The sequence below is a fragment of the Grus americana genome, chromosome 6, assembly GCF_028858705.1.
Source record: "Grus americana isolate bGruAme1 chromosome 6, bGruAme1.mat, whole genome shotgun sequence".
Classification (NCBI taxonomy): domain Eukaryota; kingdom Metazoa; phylum Chordata; class Aves; order Gruiformes; family Gruidae; genus Grus; species Grus americana.
In genome coordinates this window covers 24,440,366-24,458,531 of record NC_072857.1, presented here as the reverse complement: position 1 = coordinate 24,458,531, position 18,166 = coordinate 24,440,366, and the positions used below count along the sequence as shown (strand labels likewise).

The following is an 18,166-nucleotide window of genomic DNA, read 5'->3' as shown; positions in this document are numbered from 1 at the left end:
CCGAAGACCTGGCCCAGGGGCAGTTTTGTAGTTATTAAAAGAATGAGATGCTTCCTGCTCCCTTGTAAAATCATAAACTGGCTTGGTTGTCATTTCAGTGGAGTGGATTGTGTCTGCCTTGTATATCTTCATAAATGATGGCAGAAGATTAAAAACCATCTAGATTTTGCCTTTTTGAATCTGTCTTGAAACAAGGAAAAGTGTCATTTAAACCTAGTGAAATATTTAGTATTGTAAAGCATTTAATAATGGTACTAGGACTTTGTAAGTGCATGGCATCTTGGCCTCAGGCACCCTCACTGGCCAAGTCCAAGAAAACTTTGGGAAGAGTTCCTGCAGTTCTCCATGCTGTTCCCAAGGATTTAGCTGTATGGCAGAGTAATGGGTCAATGTCCTGGCTCCAGTCAGGGGGAGGAGGGTTGATCACACCCAGCTGGGAAGCCTGGAGTATTTGCTGTGTGTACGGCAGCCTCTGTGAATGTGAAAGAGCCAATTGACATCTGACATTTCCGGCACTCAAAATATTTGTTCATCCTCTGTCTGAATGAAAAAGGTGACATTTCTGAAGTGATTTGATAGTTTCTGGAAAACGTGCTCATAAAATCCTATTTATTCCTGTGGGAGAGTGATTTCTGTGATATATTTTGATACATCAGTCCCTACATACATTTGTGGTTTTTGCTAGTAGTTCTGTGATAAGTATTGTGGAGAGACCTGGGGCTGCTGTGACCATCAGGGCTGGTTAGAGCTTCTGGTTAAAATTTTGTTTGATGCTGATAGGATATGATAATATGATCTGGCTTCTCACATGACCAAATCTTAGTCCCTGGGAGAATGCATTAGGAAAACTGCATCCTCTGATTATGGACCACTGTTGAAGTTGCAAGCTAGACCTTGCTGCTCACAGTGAGCAGGTAACTGTGCTTTTGGTCTTGGCCATCTCTGTGCGGAAGCCCATGGTCACATCCATCTTTGGTGCAGGTGTAGGATCTGGCTCTGTTGAATGCATCATGCGGTTGGGGATGGATGTCCCTGGTGCTGATGGGAGGTTGTGGTTCCCTCTCCACTGCGCTCCTGCTCCCCATCTCTCTCTCCTTCATGCTTCCTTCATTGCAAGAGCAGCTCCTTATCGGTAGCCTTGCCATTCAGGAAGCTCAAATAAAAACATAGTTTGTGACCCTGATCAGAAACTGAATGTCTTGGGGCAGCTTGCTTGTGGGAAATTCCCACTCCAAAAAGTAAAGGTAAAACACTGTTTCCTAAATACTGGAATTGTTTTGCTGCCCACTGCATGGTGGTGTGCTACCATAGCTAGCAGAGCCACAACTGACACCATTTAAATTGTATAAAAATACAATAGAGCATCTTGTAGCAAAGTCTTTGAGTACTGCTGCAGCAATATAAAAGGAGGTATGGAATTATTCCTTGTGCAGAGTAAATGGGGGACACTGAAAATAGTCTAGTTCTGAAAATCAAACCCAGTGCTTTAGTGCAGGACCTAAATGTTCCTTGCTCTCGCATTGGCAGGGTACAAGCAAGTCTCCTTGATGCTGAATTAGTATCTGATAAGTATACAATCCAGAGCAGACTATAAAAGTTGCTGATAATTATTTGGTAGGGCCAGTCTTCCATACTTTTTCATCTGTGCTTTATGGTTTCCATATGAATCTGGACACAATGCCTCAGTGCAATGTTGGATCATTTTTCATTAAAAAACCCCAACAACCCCAAACAGGATGTAGCTCTTCCTCAACTCTGCCTTACTGGCTGAACACGCACACACGGGTATATCCTTCCAATAAAGGAAGCATGATTTTGATGCAGCAATTAATTTTACTGATTTCCTTTTCAGGTTTTTCAAAGAGTATATTTATAAATGGGACTTGAAAGTGTTGAAAAGATCTTCAGTGGTTCAACAGAAGCAGGGAAGTATTTAAAAATAAAATAGTGGTTCTTCCTCCTGGTGAGAAAACATTCAGAAACTTTGTGTGGCCTGTTATTTCAATGCCAAAATTTACATGGTAAAGGAATTAGGTCAGGTACTTTTCTATTGAAGAAATAACATTTGTAGTTTAACAAGGTAAATATTTAGAAGTATGTAAAGGAAAATTACCAACCCCCCAAAAAAAACAAACCCAAGAGAAGGAGATGAAACTTATCAGGGCATTTCCAGTGGTGAGATCATGTGCATATAGGTGTGCTGTTGCTTTATCGTGGTTCTCGGGGAGCTCCTGGCTGCACTGCCTATCTGCCCACTTCCAGGTCGTGTCAATGCAAGCTATGGTCCCAGCCCCCTCCCAGAACCCTTGCCTGCCCCTCCTCAGTGGTAGAGCAGCAAGCTCATCAGTAACTCGCTGGAACATCTCTTATTCCTTACCTTTTATTGAAACTGTGCTGTATAAGAAGACACCCCCACCCTGATCCACCTCCAACTGCATCAGACCAAAGCAAGATGATTGTTTTGTCCTAACTGGCTCTTCTGCAGGTTCAGAATTTGCAGGAGGTGAAATGTAGCCCCTGTGTGGCTGCTGCCCTGAAGCATGGTGAGCCCCAGGGTGGGACAGAGTGTGCTGTGCTCCTGGTGCAGTAACTTGGGGATGCCTCCAAGCAGCCTCTGAGATGAGTGAGTTGCAGACTGCTCTGTCTGAGGAAGAGCTCACACTGGCTAACTCAGCGGTTAAGCTTGTTGGCATTTTTTTTCCACTTAATAGAAGGGTCTGTGAGAAGCAGGAAGAGCTTTTTTCTGCTGCTTAAATGCTTTGTTGGGGGGGAAGCCCTGCTTTTAGTCATTACACTTGAATGTAAAAACTTTGCCTTTTTTGAAAGGCATCTTCCTTCTCCTATTGCTGTGCAAGAGCAGCTGTGGAAGACACAGGCAGGGCTTGCTGTGTCTCAGAGCTGTATTAGTGTTTGCCCTTATTTCTGTACAGAAATCCTGTGTATCACGATCTCTGATAATGGCTTGCAGCGTTCTGCTTCCCAGCAGTTCCCATCTAGCCGCATAGGTAGGCCAGGACCATTTTTAAACTAAAGCTGGATTTTTGATCTGTCACATCCAATAGTTCTCCACATGTCGGTCTGTACGTGTTTTCCTGTGCTGCCAGTTGCCACAATAGGGTTCTTTTTATAAAGTCAAAGTAGAGCTAAAGACACCAAAAGAGCTGTCACCCAGAGAGGCAATGCTGGGTGGGGGATTATTGGGTTGGCAAGACTTGGGAATAGAGATACTGATCTTTGGTCTGTAGGATGATCTCATCTATGTGGGCCTCTGCTTCTCTCGCCAGCCACTGTTTCTATTTTCTGTTTAGACATCTTGTTCTGTAGGACAAAGTCTGCTTTTCACTTGTGGACATTCCTGTGGGATCTCAGTTCCAGTAAGGACATTAATATCCCAGAAATGCAGCTAATAATTGTTAAAAACCTCCTGTTTAACGCAGTGCCATGATAGAGTGAGAGGTAATAAACTCAAATTTCCATTATTTGCAGACCAATTTGTCTTTCTTCTAATTAGTGTGGAAAAAGGAGAAAGGACTCGAAAACAGAGACAAGAAAACCATCTGAATTAGTTTCCTGGAGGGGGAAAGAAACTTAAGGAGTTACCCAGGAAAGAACTTGGAGGTTATCTCCAAGCATCGATTATATCGAGCTTCCCAGCCAGCTCTCCCATTCCTGCTGGGCAGTGACAAACCTTTGTGTTCAGCTTTCCTTCCAGCAGCCTGTTCCCAGCTCCTCTGCTCTGCTTTCATCCTCCCAAATGCAGAGGGAACTGAGGACAAATGGGGGGGCGCATGCAGAAAACCTCTCCGTGCTTGCAGAACTGCTAAATCGCCTTTAGGATGATCATTTGGCTGTTGCTCCAGCCCCACAACGTTGGGTGCTGCAGGAGGGGACCTGGAGCACAGCTTCTCCACGGACTGGACCTCACACCTGCTTGCTCTCTTTCCTCTGGTTCTTGCCTAGCGCAGCAAATGAACCTGCCGAGGAGGAAAAGAGTTATGAAAAAGATGGATTTAATGCTATAAACAGGGAGAGGCTGGCGAGTAAATATCTTTTGCCATAGTTCTTTGACTGCAGATATAATAGTTAGCCATGGAATTGCCAGAAAGGAATGTGAAGGTTTCAGCTTTTCTACCTGGAGCATCCTACTTTGTGCCATTGGAGGCCTCTTGGAGGTTTTATATGAGAACAGGAAGAGGTAAGGAATGACACTTGCAGCTTTCAGATTGGGGAAAAAGCTCACAGCAACTGGAGAATGACTTTTGGAGTAAAAACTTAATTCCAATTCAAGAAAAGGCATCCCACCACATTGTGTCCATTTCCCTTTCTCTGACCCTGCCAATAATGTTTTTAGGAGTTTCCTTCATGACGCTATAAAAAACGATCCTGGTTCCAGGCAAGGGTACTTTACTTGGTAGTCTGTCCTTCTCCTTCCAACCACGAGTGTTGATGTATTGCATCTGTTCTGGAAATAAGGACGTAAATACAAGCCATATTTTTGCATGAGCAATGGCCTGTGTTATTGACGACTGTTTTAGAAAATGAAAAATCTGTTTGTAATAAGAATTGTAATAGGTTTGTTATAACTCTGATGGTCTAAGAATTTAAATGGGTCAGGTTTGGGGAAGGAGAGGCAACAGCATCTATTTGGCCATCTGACACAGTTAGAGAGAGACGTGCTTTGGAGTCTGTCTTGAGGCCAGTTATAACAGCAGTCAGAAATCAGATCTGCTCTTAATTTTCTCCAGGTGACTCTGATTTTTGCCTGGGCTGCTAATGGGTGGGTTTGGTTTGTTTGGTTTTTTCCCCCAGGAGGCTAATGAACGCACAGCAGCTATCTTGGTCTGAAATGCAAGGGAGGACAAGTTCTCAGCAGATTTTTACCAATGGATAGGGAGGCAGGGTCAGTGTTGTGCTCTTTTGTTGTGTTCAGCTTTTGGTAAAACCACAACACTCTATTTAAAAGTGGGGTTTAGGGCAGGAAAGTGAATGTATGTTCATTATCTCAGTGCTGGGTGTAGAAGAAAAAATAATTCAAAGCAACCAAGCGAACGGTGATAAAACATGCCTCCCCATTCAGCAAATTAAGGCATTATGCAATGGATGGGGGGGTTGTATTTCAAAAGTGCCTGAAAGCTCGTCCTTTATTTAGGGTCTCTTCTACTCAGCCTTGACTGAACAGACTTCTTATTCAGGGAAGGGGATTAATTTACAACTAGAAGACACTTTTATACCATATCATATTGTTCTTTTTCACTATTAGGGTGGCTGCTCAGAATATTTGTGTAATCAAGCTCCAGTCAATATTCCCTGTTGGATATGTTAGAGAAATCAAGACAAAAACGTATTTTTGTGAATGCCTTGAGGCTGTGGCTGTAACAGTAGTCACAGGCTGGAAATTACAGTAAAACCGATGTGCCCTTGTTGATATTATTAATGTTTGGAAGAAGTAGAACAAGCAATGGGAAATGAGCTCGGTCTCTGTGCAGGCAGACTTTTAAAACAGGAGACAAAGAAGGATTTGTGGAAACAAAAAATAGGAAGGAAATGTCGAAAGGTAAATGTTTTCTCCTACATTATCCCTTGCCACGGTTGGAACGAGAGCAGTGTAAGAGCAATAGCCTTGACAGGTATTTCTCCTGGCTTCCAAGCAAACTTCACTGACAGTCATCGAAACAGTGTCTCCAGTGAAAACCAGTCTGGATTTAAACCAGGGAAGTTTGATTACAGTGTTCAAGCTTGTGTTACCTGATATTACTCTGAATTGCTCCAAGACTTTACTGATACATAAAATACTTGGACAAATTATCTGTCAAATCTAAAAAAGCAATTAATCCAACAAAGACCTATTTCTGTCGGTTTTGAACTTGCAAAATTAGTTTGCAAAAGACCTTTCAAATAACCCTTAGGGAGGATGGGAAGCTGCCTCACTCATTGATCCAGCACTTCGGGGCAGCAGCCAGTCACAGTCAGTTTTGTCACAATGAGTTAAAAAAAAAAAATTGACAGGTTGTTTTACTTTGAAATAGATAAGTTAAAGAGACATATTTGATTTTGACAGCATTTTCAGTTGGAAGTTGTTTACGGTGTAAACCAGACATTTCAGGATACCTGAGTCTGTAGAGCTCTCATAACTCCTATAGCGAGATAAATTAGAGGGTTGTAGACAGCTGGTGGGCTGACTGTTGTTGTAGCTACAGCTAACCCGCAGAGCCATGTCGGGTAGTGATCCCCATCACGTCTGTCGTCTTGGGAAGTGAAGATGGTGTTCCCAGAAATGCTGAAAATTGGTTGCAGCCTGTTGTCTGGAGGCTGAGATACCCCCCCCTAGAAATGGAAAGCAACGTTAGCTTCTTTGTTAAATGCCCACAAGGTGGCACTTGTCATCTTTTGAGGTCTAAATTTTTTACTTGCAGCAGCACTAAGAAATAATTTTAGAGGTTTTGAAACATTTCATAAACAGTAAACTAACTGTGCTTTCATGGGAGGAGTATTTCCCACCCCTCCATTAAACTACAGTCAAGAAAAAGAGGACAGCTGCGTTTTGCTTGTTATCATTGCACATGTGAAAATTCCAGCTTAAAATTAAAAATTTAAAAAATTGGCGTTTTTTGTTATAAAGGATTTTAAAAAAAATTATTTGTCAATATTTGTGTAGTCACATGCTGTTATTTATCTGGCAAAGAGAAGGAAGAATGAGTACTTGCTTTCCTTGCTTTGGTTAAACAAAATCTAGAAACAGATCATTTGCAACCTGGTCTAATCACTTAGAAGATGAGTTCATTTAACAGCAGCAGTGCCTGTGATAGGCAAAATAATACTCATTAAAATTTTCCCATCATTCGTAAAGAGGCAGTAACAGACCTGCTAATAAAAGGCATTGAACTCTAGCTGCTTTCAGTGGGTCTCTCTTTCAACCCCAGTAGAAGCGTTCCCACAGAATTTATTGTTGCCAGATCAGACCGTTGTAGAAACCAGGATGGCAGTGTGATCTTTTTTTCTCTCCCCCTCATGACTGATGGAATTATTCAGAGCATGCCCTTCTTTAAGCCCTTTTGCTGAGAGTGCTTTCTTGTTTTCCCCTCGGTTGCATCAGGGAGATGGCAGTAGCCCTTGTAGCTTTCTGGGGCATCGTTCACACTACCTTTCTCTTAATCATTTTTAAAATTCCAATAATAATTAGAAACCTAATTGTACTTGTTTGGGGTGGTATAAGCAAAAACATGTGAGGATGAAAGAGCAGAGAAGACTAAGTTTTGTCCCACTAAAAATTCCTGGGGCACAGTGCATGTGATATGCTGCTGTCCTGCAGCCAAAAGGACGCTTTCGTTATCGGTGCCTGTTCTCACTGGTGTGTTTCTTTCCCTTAGATTGTATTCTACTCTTGTTCCCCTCCCAGATGGCAATGACTTTGGAAAATGTGAAGAAAATACAATCATCTGGGGTTTTTTGTTTTCTTGTTTAAATAAGTCAAATACAGTTTAACTTTCAAAGTCTAAAACTGCTGAGGTGCATGGGGGTTTATGGGCATTAAGGAGTATAGCTACCTGCACCAAAGGTCAAGGGAACGGAGCAAAACTTTGTGTAAGGAGAGTTGTCGCTGGTGACTGTGTCTTCTGCCCACAGGCTTGGGCACATCCCTGCTGATGGGTTGCTTTGGTAGCGGAGTGGCTTGCTTGTGCGCCAGCTTCTCCAGGGCTGGCCTGCAGTCAGGTGGCGTTAAGCGGGCGACCTGTAACCTCTACCCGTGAGTTGCCGTCCCCGGCAATAGCTCCTCTTTCCACCTAGAGGCCATTTGTCTCTGTGGTCAGACTGGCCTTTAGTTTAACGCTGAACAGCTACCCCACTCCAGCTTGCAACTGGTTGTGTTGGCAGCACAGTGGGCTCGGAGCTGGGAACCATCCGCTGGGAGGGTTAGCTGTCCACCCGCAGCCGGGACGCGTGCTGAGCCGTCACATCTGCCTGCGAGTTAAAGTGGACGCCTGTCCGGCGTCTTTTCTCCACTGGGAGAAGGTGGAGAAAATAGATGGCTTATCTGGAAGCTTTTGCACTGAAGCTCCTTACAGTAATGGTGTTTGCCTGCCTGAGGAAGAGCCTTGACATGTCTGAAAGTTTTCAAGGCTTTTTTTCTTTTTCTTAAGTCAAAGGAAATCACGTGCCAAGGATAACGTTAAAGTAGCATCAAAGTCTCAATAACAGTCTAGATGTATCAGTCATCGTTGCTGAGTGTCATATGGTATATCAGGGAATTGGGAGAAGATGTGGCACTCACTGCCTGAGGTGTTCTCAGCCCTGCAGGTATCTTCCCATAAACAAAAGAAATTCTGCCATGCCCTAGTTGTGAAACCCTGCATGTTTTCCACGTGGGCCCAGGCTATGTGTGCCATCAGGTTCTTGTCATTAATGTCTCTGGTTTTAGGGACTAGTACAGCAACATTACTGTTGGATTAACATTATTTATTCAGTCACTTTTAAACCCCAACATTTTTTTGTAAAGTAATGAGATAATAGTTTTTACGTAAGAGAAAGGGAATATACCAAGAAGTTGCCCGAGATCTTTTAAAAAGCATGGTGTAAGCCTGTGTGAGTTGTTTTGGTCAGAAATAATTTGTTACCCCTGTGTTATGGAAAGGCAAAGACAGGACAAGACTGAGCCAGAGGATCATTTCCCTTTTTATAATCATGTGAAGGAACAGAATGCTGAAGAAGTGTTTGTTTCTAAGAAAACAAGGCAACAAAGATTGACCACGGCTTTTTTTCTTGTTTACCGAGCCCCAGCTGAAATGAACTTCTCTGCAGCCTTTGAGGGCAGCGTGTGTGGTTTTAGCTGCCGGCTGGGTTAAACCATGACAGCGGTACTCTGCTTGCCAGGGAGGGTGGGTTGGCTTCCGCAGGACCTCCTGCGATGGGCAGGTGGCCACGCACGGCCCTTCTTGCTCTTTGCATCAAGGCTCTGCCTGCCACCCCGTTACAGATGGTCATTTAACTTTCCGACTGCTGATAGCAGAGGCATAGCGGAGGGGTGGAGAGAGGCTTGGTGGAAAAAAAAATGTGGATCACAAGGTCTTGTCTAGGAGTGACAAAGGACCTTCAGCATGTGCCCTTCCTTCTTCAGTACACACGCAATAGACAGCAATATTTTGGCCATTCTCTGCTGCCCCATCTCCGGGAGCTGCCTGCCATCACCGTCCCCTCCTGGTGCTGCCTGCTGCACGGGGGCTTCTGCAGAACACTTCCAGCGCTGCTGGGTGCCTCCACAGCCAGCGATCAGCTTCTCGTATTTACCCTGAAACCATAGTATTGTAGCCCATCTGCTTTACTACCACTGCCTAGGGCGGTGGCTGTATTCATCCTTTAATTACCTTAATGCTGTTTGAGTTTTATTTTGGTTAGAGTGCATAAAAGCCCTGACTGCTAGGGCCTGCTTGGCTGCTCCTTCAAATGTTTCGTGATGGCTTGAGTTTGGTTTCTGAAATGCTGTTGGCACTTGTACCCTGAAAATCGGAGATGAAATGACATTTTCTGTTCAACTACACAGTTTTTGTGGCTTAAGAATCTCACCAGCAAATAAATTTTTGCTTTATTTCTGTAAGTCGGTGATTTTTATGTGCATCCTTTGGGCATAGAGAAGGTGCTAATAAGGAAGATTTTGAGGCTGAGGAGTTTTCTAGAAGTTGTTTTTCAGGCACAAAAAGGAGTCTGTTGTATGGGTCAGCAAATGGCCATGTCTGCTCGCCATGTATCTCTCCAGGAGTTAAATTTTGACACATGCTAACATGACACATTAGCGTCTTAAAACACATGCTAACGCTTACTGGTTAGTGCCTAGGATGTAGCTTACAGAAGAATGTTTTATACTTTCTTGCATCCTTTCATATTTATGACTTACACCATTCTTTGGTCCTAGATGGTTCACAAAACATGAAGTTAGATTTTCCTCTCCTGATCATGTTGATGTTTGGTCCACATGGCTAAGACCTGGCCTCTTTCACAAGGTTCACCACCTGAGGCCTCACCTGTATTCAATAGGGATATTGCCAAATAAAATCAAGTTTGGGGCAAGAGCTGCTGTGTCAGCAGGTAGCTGATTATTTCATCCCAGACAGTGTTTAAAACTAATCTCCAGCATGATGTTACAGATCACCATGCTGCAGGGAGTGACATACAGTAAAAGAAAAATAAAGCTGAATTCTCTCCAGGAAACCTCGCAGTAAGCCCTAAATTGCTTTATGGGGTTACTGTGCGTAGTTAAGCTGCTGCTGCTCTACCCTAGAGCTGGCTGATCTTCAGTGGGGAGCGAGAAAGAACCATTTCAAGCAGAGGTAAACATTTTTATTCTTTCTATAAAAGGAATACACAGAGACAAGCAGTCTAAACAGTTTGAGGCAATAGTAACAGTTTTCATATCTGCAGTTAAAATGTACACTCTGAAAGTACTACAGTTGTCCAGATTTATATAAGGGATAAAATGGAAATGGGTAAGAGAGCAGAAAAATAATGAAGGGAAATGCTATGTTGTAATGTCACAATTAGTCACATTTGTGTTTATGGAAAAATCTGAGATGTTTTCATAGTGTTTGTGTCTGTATATGAACTTCTCCTAAATGGCTGTATGATTTTCTATTGGCAGAAGCGTGTATTTCTGACAATCACTCTGTGCTTTTCACTTAATTGCACATGGTTCACGCCCAAGATGCATAGTTTCCTTTTTGTTTCATTAACTTGTGTGCTCAAAGGAGGGCACGCTGGGCCCAGAAAGCAACGCTCCTGCCCCACTGTGACATTTTTGCTGTTCTGGGCTGTTGCCAGAACCTGCCTGTTGTGCTGTTCTGGGCTTTTCTGCCTCTGTTTCCTCTGCCTTTAGGCAAATTTCAAGGAAGCCTTGAGTAGAGGTGAGATGGCTTGAGAATGAGATGCTGAGCAAATAGAGTGGGCTGGGTAGGTGAGTCCTAGCAGGATGGCAGTGGGAAGCAAACCAAAGGGTTGCTCAGGGATGAGGGGAGAGGTCTTGTGTGCAGATGAAGATTGCTAAGGCTGGGGGAAGGCAAAGTCCTGGAAAAGTGAGGAGGAAAGAGGATGATGGCAAGGAAGTGCTGAGAGTTGTTAGAAATAGGGATCACTCCTGTCCTTGTCCATTGGAGAGAGAAAGATGGGCTGGCAAACTCTTGCCATTGGAGAATCATAGAGTGGTTTGAGCTGGAAGGCACCTTAAAGATCACCTAGTTCCAACCCACCTGCCATGGGCAGGGACACCCTCCACTAGACCAGGTTGCCCAAAGCCCCGTCCAATCTGGCCTTGAACACTTCCAGGGAGGGGGCAGCCACAGCTTCTATGGGCAACCTGTCCTAGTGCCTCACCACCCTCGTAGAGAAGAATTTCTTCCTAATATCTAATCTAAATCTGCCCTCTTTCAGTTTAAAGCCATTGTCCCTTGCCCTGCCATGACATGCCCTTGTAAACAGTCCCTCTCCAGCTTTCTTGTAGGCCCCTTTAGGTACTGGAAGGCTGCACTAAGGTCTCCCTGGAGCCTTCTCTTCTCCAGGCTGAACAACCCCAACTCTCAGCCTGTCTTCATAGGAGAGGTGCTCCAGCTCTCTGATCATCTTCGTGGCCCTCCTATGGACTTGCTTCAACAGGTCCGTGTCCTTCTTATGTTGGGGACTCTGGAGCTGGACACAGTACTGCAGGTGGGGTCTCATGAGAGCAGAGGAGAGAGGGAGAATCACCTCCCTTGACCTGCTGGTCATGCTTCTTTTGGTGCAGCCCAGGATACGATTGACTTTCTGGGCTGCGAGCATGCATTGCTGGCTCATGTTGAGCTTCTCATCAACCACCACCCTCTAGTCCTTCTCCTTGGGGCTGCTCTCAACCCATTCTCTGCCCAGCCTGTGTTTGTGCTTGGGATTGCCCTGACCCACGTGCAGGACCTTGCACTTGGCCTTGTTGAACTTCATGAGGTTCACACGGGCCCATCTTTCAAGCCTGTCAAGGTCCCTCTGGATGGCATCCCTTCCTTCCAGCGTTTCAACCACACCACACAGCTTTGTGTCGTCAGCAGACTTGCTGAGGGTGCGTTCAGTCCCACTGTCTATGTCACCAACGAAGATGGTAAACGGCACCGGTCCCAATACCAATGCTCTCTGCTCCAGAAGCAGAGATGCATAACCTGTCACTTAGGGTACATAAAAAATGTAGGTCTGTGCTTACACTTAGAGGCGCCAGCTGTTACGGGTCTGCGATAAGATGCCTGCTTCAAAGATGAGTTTGATTTTGCTGAGGGTTCAAGAGCAAAAAGTGATTCTGTAGAGTAAAAGACTGTAAATGTATTTTCATGTGCCCTGCAGCATTGTTCCCCTCCACCCCTTAACCTTGCTTTGGGTTTCAGTGGGACTTCAAGTGATGCATCGCTTTAAGATATTCTTACTCTTTTCTTTACACGTGCATACACATTTATGCCATGACAGGTCTATTTAGGGGCTTGAAAGTACAGATTTTGGGAAGACAGCTGGGTTTTTTTTCTGATCTGTTCCAGGCTGGAAAATTATTAGATATCAGTATTATTAGATATCAGTATGGATTCAGGGTAGAGAATTTGAAGAAGTCCCATTATATTATGTAAAAATAAAATTTATACATATACCCTTCTAATCAGAGCAAAATTCTGAAGAATTAAAAAAACCCGTCATTGCTTGGGATAATGGGAAATGATCAAACAATTTCACTTTTAAAGGTTAGAAAGACTATTCAGCACCAGCATCTGTCAGCTTGAAACTGGTATCAGTTTGCAATTGCAATTTATGTACATGGACAATGTGCCTGATCTAAAATGTCCTTGCTGACGAGAGTGCCCTCATGCTGGCAAAAGTCTCACCAGTGCTGGCAGGATCAGTTTAGGCATTTATGTTTTCTGTAGTGCTTTAGACCTTTGGAGAAGAGCAGCTTTAAGCAGAATTGCACTTCACTTAAGGCAGAAAATACAGTTAAGATAAAACATGATGCACAGCTTGTAGAAAACGATTTTATTTTATCATGGAAACATTTAGCAGAGCTGAGATAGTGTGCTGATGGGAGCTGTAGAAAAATCTGAGAACTGACAGCGTAGAGTTTATTGTGTTAATTAGAAAGTGGTGCAGCCTTAGTGAGAAAATGTATTTTGGGTTCAGCATTTTCTGGGGTTTTTTATCATGCCTTAAAGTGCTTTTTGGGTGCTTTGGATGCCGAGTTGGAGACTGCACTATTTGAAAATCAAGCCCTTTTCCTAATAACGCATTTCAAAGTACTGATGATGTGTTAAATGGAACCGCATTGATTAATCTTTAAAATCGGGTAACTAACAGACGGGTGTGATGTTTATGCTTATTCTGTTTTATCTTTGTGTAGTGGCGTGGTTTTAGTAATAGAAATGTTCTTGCACAGAAACAAACACTACAGACCCTCTGCTTCACCGATGTTACTGCGCTGTACTTGCTGCTACAGTATTTTATATCAGATAACTTCTTTTTTTTTTTTTTTTTTTAAATCACAATAGAAATGACCTTTTGTTTTTTCATTACCTCATGTGGGATGGCTGGAGGGTATTCTCACACTGTAAAGGCAGTAAAGCACCGACAGATTTTTCTAACAAAATCCTTGTGCACAGCTGCATAACATAAATCATTCCTTCCAATTTCTGAATGGTAAATGTTTGTTGTATGAAAGTTACTGCTGTTCTTGCCTGACTTTAACAAGGCTTGGGGTTTTTTGTTTGGCACAAATATTGTTGCTTTTCAGTTTTATAATCATGCTGCCCTTAGTTGTAACAATTATATGGCTTGAGTGCGAGCAAGTATAGGTTAGACTGCCAAGATATTTGTATTTTCAGACCAGTCAGCTCATATTTTACAAATACAGTGTGTGTTGTCCTTTTCTTAAGTTATTTATTTGTAAATTCAACTGGTGCATATATTGCCAAAAAACAGACTATAGCAAAAGAAAATTCAGCTAGTGGAGTAAGAGTTGTCTTCTGGGACTAAACCCATTATTTTTACTTACACGTTTTGCCCTTTTTCCATGTGACATTGCAGTGCTAAGGATCACGTTACAATGCTTCTGGAATGAATCAACTTGCACTACCTTAATTAAAAGTATCAAAGTAGGAATGAATAACTGTGGCTGCATCTGTTGCGGCTGTTTAATTTTTGAGAATTAGAATTTGGGATTAGAAATATGCTGGTATTTCTAATACATACTGACTGCTTCCAAGCAGAGCTTTTACTCAGTATGAAAAAACCCTCCTTTTTTGCAAAAATATTTCACAGTACTTACTCTGATTTTATTTTAGGAGTTGTTAATTGCTATCCAAAAGAGGGGAAAAGCTAATCGCAGGAATAAATTGGATGAAAACTGATTTATCAGAATATAAATTTGAGATTAAAAAATCTTTCTGGTGGAATTTAAAAGGGAATTTATGGATATATACATAGTAAAATATTATGCATTCCCCTACCCCTCCACAGTATTTTGGCTTCTGATCTGCACATTTACCATTTTGCAAATGTGTTTCTATAGTTTTTATTCTAGCTGGCTGAAGAAAATACCTTTCCATATTTCCAGTTTAAGTTAAGAGGGGGAACTTTTAACAGGTTGTTCTATACTCTGATAGTAAAAAATAATTTTAGACCCTAGGTGCAATGTTTATCTTAATAAATCTGCAAGTGCTTCTGCGAGGTTATTTCTGTATTAAAATGTTTCCAACACAACATTAAGATTTTTTGTTTTTATTTCAGATACTGATGAATACAGACCACCTGTTTGGAAATCTTACTGTAAGTATCTCAATGGATTTTTTTTTTCCAAGTCAGAGCTGAAAAAGTTTCAGTTAGGTGCTTTAAAGCACTCATTTTTCTTTTCATCAGAATCTGAGTTTAAGAAGCATCAAGGGGCTCATTACTATTTAGAGATAGGTGCAGTTGTTTATCCTGAAGGATAAGTGAATGCAGATTATTTGGAGGAGTAGATTCTCTGCATCTCACTAACGGAAGTGTTCCCACTCCTGTGTGAGTCTGGCTTATATTGGTTTGGCTGCCTAGACTGGGGCTTACATAAACTCCATTCGTGCATTAAAGTTGGTATCACTTGCAAACTTTTAGGGCTTCTGTGCTGTAGTACCTTGCATCTCTAGAACTGACACTTGAGCTAGTTAGAAAAACTCAAAATAAATAGTTTTCCCCCAGAATTTGCTGATGTAGTGAAATGAGAGCATTTATTTGGCCTGGCGTGACAAATCACAAGCAAGTTTTTTGAAGCCCTGGGTTCCTACCAGTCTGCTGGCCAGGGCTCTGCAGCATTTTGACATGGGGTGCCCTAGCTCAGAGGAAGCCTTGCAGGCTGCCTTAGTCAGGTGTGCAGGGTGGTAGTCGGGGCGCGTTGTCCTGAGATCAGAGTGCCACTCCCTTGGGAATTTCACGACTTGCTGGTTTTCATTCCTAATTAAAAAATACCCCCACTCACCCACCACCCCACCCCCAAAAAAAACCAACGAAAAAAACCCACCCCACCAAAAAAACCCAAACAAATAAAAACCCCCAAAAAACCCACAACAAACAACCTTACATTTTTAAATACAAAAAAATTCCATGTAAAGTAATAACTTGTTGTTTGGAAGTGCTGATGGAGGTTCAGGGAGATTGAAAAGAACACAAGACAAATGGCACTGTAGCAAAGCACTGTAGCTTCCCACAGTGTCTCACCTCTGAATTCTAGTTCTTTTGTAGACAGAAAAAGCTCAGGTGCGAGACATTTTGAGACTTGAGGAACCACAGAAAGAAGAGTCTTCTGTTAAACACACAAACATTCTGCTTTCAAAACCTGCTTTTAACATACGTCACAGTTTAGGGATGTCAAACCTACATTTGTGTTTTCTTTTGTATATATTCTCGAGGCTTGGTGTCTTCACGCTGGCTAAAGGGATTTGCTCAAGCAACGTTTCACATGATGAAAACGTGAATTAGCACCTGAGAAAATGTAGTTACATCAAAATGGTTTCCATCCTGCAGTGGGAGATTCCTTACGGTCGGAGATTTTGGGTTGGCCTTAAAGGCTTGGTGAAAAACAGGGTTAGAAAGAGAGTAAGTTTAAGAGAGCAGTTTAAGTATTTTTGTCAGCTAAAAAATATGTAGTAAAATTAAATGAGCATTGGAAAAACAGCTTTTTTGTCACCTAGACCAGTCTTCTGCTAATGGCTCACAGAGGTCAGTTGTTTCTGTTCTGTCCCTGCCATTGCCAACCTGACACATTCAAAAATCACAGTTAGGCCTTAAAAACTCATAAATCGGCATCCTTGTTGGGGTTTGGTTTCCAATTTTTGAGTTGTTAAAGTGATCATGAGTCACATAGTCAAGATCTTCTATGCAATATGAGCATTAGATGACTTCTGTAAATGAGAACATGTCTCAAGAAATTTCAAAGAGCTTCGGCTGTAAGTAAATAGTCAGATATTGTGAAACTTGTAGTAAAAATTACAGGAGTTGGCAAAACTGCGTACGCCTTAACAGTCTGGGAATGTCAGGGTCTCTTAAAATACACATGCTAATTGAACAAAATTGAAAGGCAGTGTCTAAAAGAAGGCTGAAGACTTTTAATTTGTCCATCTTGAGTGTTTTCTTTAAATGGATGACTTTGAACTGTTTTTAATAATTGCCAACATATGCAATTGCTGCCATGTAATTGAGGCAGCTGGGACCTTGGTCTGTTTGTGAGTCTGGTGGCAAAGCCTGTCTGTGCCTTTGAATCATCATTTGTTATACCAGTAGCTTGTCATTTGCCAAATCAGCCACTTAATATTAAAGAATTTGCACACAGAATGATTTGAACAACCTTTTTTCTTGCAGCGAAGAGCTAAAAGATAAAACTGAGGCACTTCGCTCCTTGTTATTAAACATCATTAGTCATGATTGCAATACCTTTTTGTACTTGTTACTGAGATCTGTGTATTTTGCTCCCAGATGTAAGCATTAACAGTGAATCGCAGCTCTACCTTTTGTGAACTCGGGGAACACTGCTTCTTTGTTCAGTTTATTCCATGCCATAATCTGTAACCGGGGGGGTCCAACATCTGCAATGCCGAAGCTTTGCTGGCAGCTTGCCAGGAGCTGACGGCTTGGGTGCGTGCAAATGTGTGTGCACCCACTCTCCTACACCATCATGGTTCGCCGTGCTGAACCCTTCCCATGGTTCAGAATTAAGGGCAGAGTCATGGGGTTTGATTATATTTCTGTCTCATGATGGATGAAGAGAAATGTCTTGTTTGACTTCCCTGGCAATAATTACAGCAAGGAAACTGGTGTTGAACAGTTTGCTTTGCATACATCAGTTAGAGGAGGAGGAATAGGCATCCTGTTTTGTAGCTTAACTAGTCTACCTGCTGTGCTTCTGACTGGAAGAGAAGGGTACTGCCTTTGGAGAAGAGGAATTTCCTTCCAGAAAATTTTTTCAGCCTGGCTTGAAGTCAGGTGGGAAACAAATCTCAGTTTTTGGCCAACTTCTGCAGAGTATGCTGATTGTGAGTCTCCACTGCTCTTCTGTGAAATTCAGAGAAATCCATACTCCTGTCATGATTTTTATTTTTTTTCTTTGAACTTGACTCTACAGTTCTCAGAAATAGACATGGACAAGGGCCAGTGCCATCAAATACAACTTTTACAATGGAAGCTATGGAATCTGTGTGCTGGGTAAATAAATGGTCATGCTATGCTTGAAATGAAAATTGCTGTTTTCCATACTAGTGTGCTGTTTTACATCACTTGCAAAAATCATTTCTGTAATACCAGGACAGAATGCTAAGGATTGATTTTAGTAATGTCAGGAAAAAACATTAGGTTTTTTGTTTGGAACAGAGGGAGTGATTTTTCTTCCAGTTTATGATTGCTATATCATCAGACACCTTGCCATTTTATCCATTCTTATATAACTTAGCACATAAATACAGCATTTGTCAGTGGAAAAGACTGGTGATCAAATGAAAAGTGTAGTGAAGCCAAATCTTACTGAGCCAAATCTTAAATCAGTGAATGGTCTTACTACCTGAAGAAGGTGATGGCACATGCTATTAGACCTTGGTGTTAGTACTAATGATTGAAAGATAATTTAATTTTAAAAGATTATGATTCCAAATGTCCATTTTATCAGTTC

At 42.2% G+C, this 18,166-nt stretch overlaps 1 protein-coding gene across 2 annotated transcripts in view; it reads left to right on the top strand.

The window, feature by feature from the left end:
* CHN1 (chimerin 1) overlaps positions 1-18,166 on the top strand; it is a 103,998-nt gene that overhangs the window by 8,078 nt on the left and 77,754 nt on the right. For both annotated transcript variants that reach the window (XM_054829766.1, XM_054829767.1), the window contains exon 3: positions 14,764-14,802. In XM_054829766.1, coding sequence (XP_054685741.1) covers positions 14,764-14,802 — 39 coding nt within the window. The remainder of the gene's footprint in view (positions 1-14,763; positions 14,803-18,166) is intronic.